At 54.8% G+C, this 1,482-nt stretch overlaps 2 protein-coding genes across 2 annotated transcripts in view, besides 1 other annotated feature; one reads left to right on the forward strand and one right to left on the reverse strand.

Annotated features, from left to right (window-relative positions):
• Positions 1–99, forward strand: part of Tco025E_07781 (25 kDa translation elongation factor 1-beta) — a gene marked incomplete at both ends in the record, with an annotated part of 435 nt that extends 336 nt beyond the window's left edge. The window contains one exon of the mRNA XM_029374640.1: positions 1–99. This exon is cut by the window's left edge and continues 336 nt beyond it. Coding sequence (XP_029225258.1) covers positions 1–99 — 99 coding nt within the window.
• A 174-nt stretch (positions 100–273) lies between these two features.
• Positions 274–951, reverse strand: Tco025E_07782 (25 kDa translation elongation factor 1-beta; the record flags this gene model as incomplete). The annotated part of the gene is made up of 1 exon (XM_029374641.1): positions 274–951. One exon carries the CDS (start codon positions 949–951, stop codon positions 274–276), a length of 678 nt encoding a protein of 225 aa, XP_029225259.1.
• Positions 952–998: 47 nt separating this feature from the next.
• Positions 999–1,017: a microsatellite.
• Positions 1,018–1,482: the final 465 nt, after the last annotated feature.

The raw sequence follows: 1,482 nt of genomic DNA on the forward strand, positions 1-1,482 counted from the left end.
AAAGCGAGCGAGCGATCGGTGCACCAGCTGCCGTATGGCCCACAAGAGGCCCTCAACAACGCAGTAGCGTCCTTCCATATCACTGTTTTTAACAGCTAACTACTTCGGTCTGGAAATGAGCCGACGCAATCACAAAAATCATTTTGCTCATAATAAATAAATAAAAAGAAAACGAACGTGCCATGAACTGCGCAGTGGAGCGTCTCGCCTCATTCCCCCTATGTCCTCCTGTTTATTTTCTTTTATTTCGCTTCATGGCAGCAGAGCGGCGGGCTAGATCTTGTTCCAGGCGACGATGTCCATGGACTGCACGTCGTCCTTGAACGACATGATCAAATCCTCCAGGTCGTCGCTGGAGACCTTGTCGTCCTCAATGACGATGAGCTGCTGCAGCTTCTTCACACCGAACGCCACGGGCACCAGCTTGTGGTCGCCCCAGAGCAGGCCGTCGCGCTTAATGGCGTGCAGCTTCTGCGCCAGCGCCTTCAGGTCCACGGTGTCGTCCCACGGCTTAACGTCAAACAGGATGGAGGACTTGGCAATGATCTCCTTCTTGGCCTTCTTGGCGTCGGCGTCCTTCTTCTTCTTGGCCTCGAGGGCAGCCGTCTCCTCCTCCGTCGCGTCCCCGAAGAGGTCAATGTCGTCGTCGTCGTCCTTCTTGGCGGGAGCCGGCGCGGCCTTCTTTGGTGTCTCCTTCGCGGCCGCAGGGGTCGGGGCGGGGGCAAGCGCAGGAGCTGTCACCTTCACCGGGGCACCCCACGCCTTGCGCTCCGCCTCCGTGAAGGAGGCCATGTGCCTCACCCAGCGGTACAGGCACGTGTTGTTGGCGCCCAGCAGGTCGTTAAACAGCTTCACATCCTCCTCGGAAGGCTTCGTCCCGCCCAAGAACAGCTTCCCCTTTAGCTTGCCCTCCAGCTCACCGCTCTTCTTGCTGACGTCCTTGACAGACATTGACTTCGTTCTTACGTTACAGGAAGTTTCTTAGCTTGCTGGGGGAGACAACAACAACAACAACAAAAGAAGACGAAGGCATCAACGCGACGTATCCACGGCACAGCAAGCTGTACGCCTGTGCACACCACCCATAGATAAAGGCTGGAAGTGACTCCAGTACCACCGACGGGGTAGAGAGAGAGCGAAAAAGAAAGCGAGCGAGCGATCGGTGCACCAGCTGCCGTATGGCCCACAAGAGGCCCTCAACAACGCAGTAGCGTCCTTCCATATCACTGTTTCTAACAGCTAACTACTTCGGTCTGGAAATGAGCCGACGCAATCACAAAAATCATTTTGCTCATAATAAATAAATAAAAAGAAAACGAACGTGCCATGAACTGCGCAGTGGAGCGTCTCGCCTCATTCCCCCTATGTCCTCCTGTTTATTTTCTTTTATTTCGCTTCATGGCAGCAGAGCGGCGGGCTAGATCTTGTTCCAGGCGACGATGTCCATGGACTGCACGTCGTCCTTGAACGCATGATCAAATC

This window comes from Trypanosoma conorhini (assembly GCF_003719485.1).
Source record: "Trypanosoma conorhini strain 025E chromosome Unknown Tco_14.4_contig_00632, whole genome shotgun sequence".
Lineage (NCBI taxonomy): Eukaryota > Euglenozoa > Kinetoplastea > Trypanosomatida > Trypanosomatidae > Trypanosoma > Trypanosoma conorhini.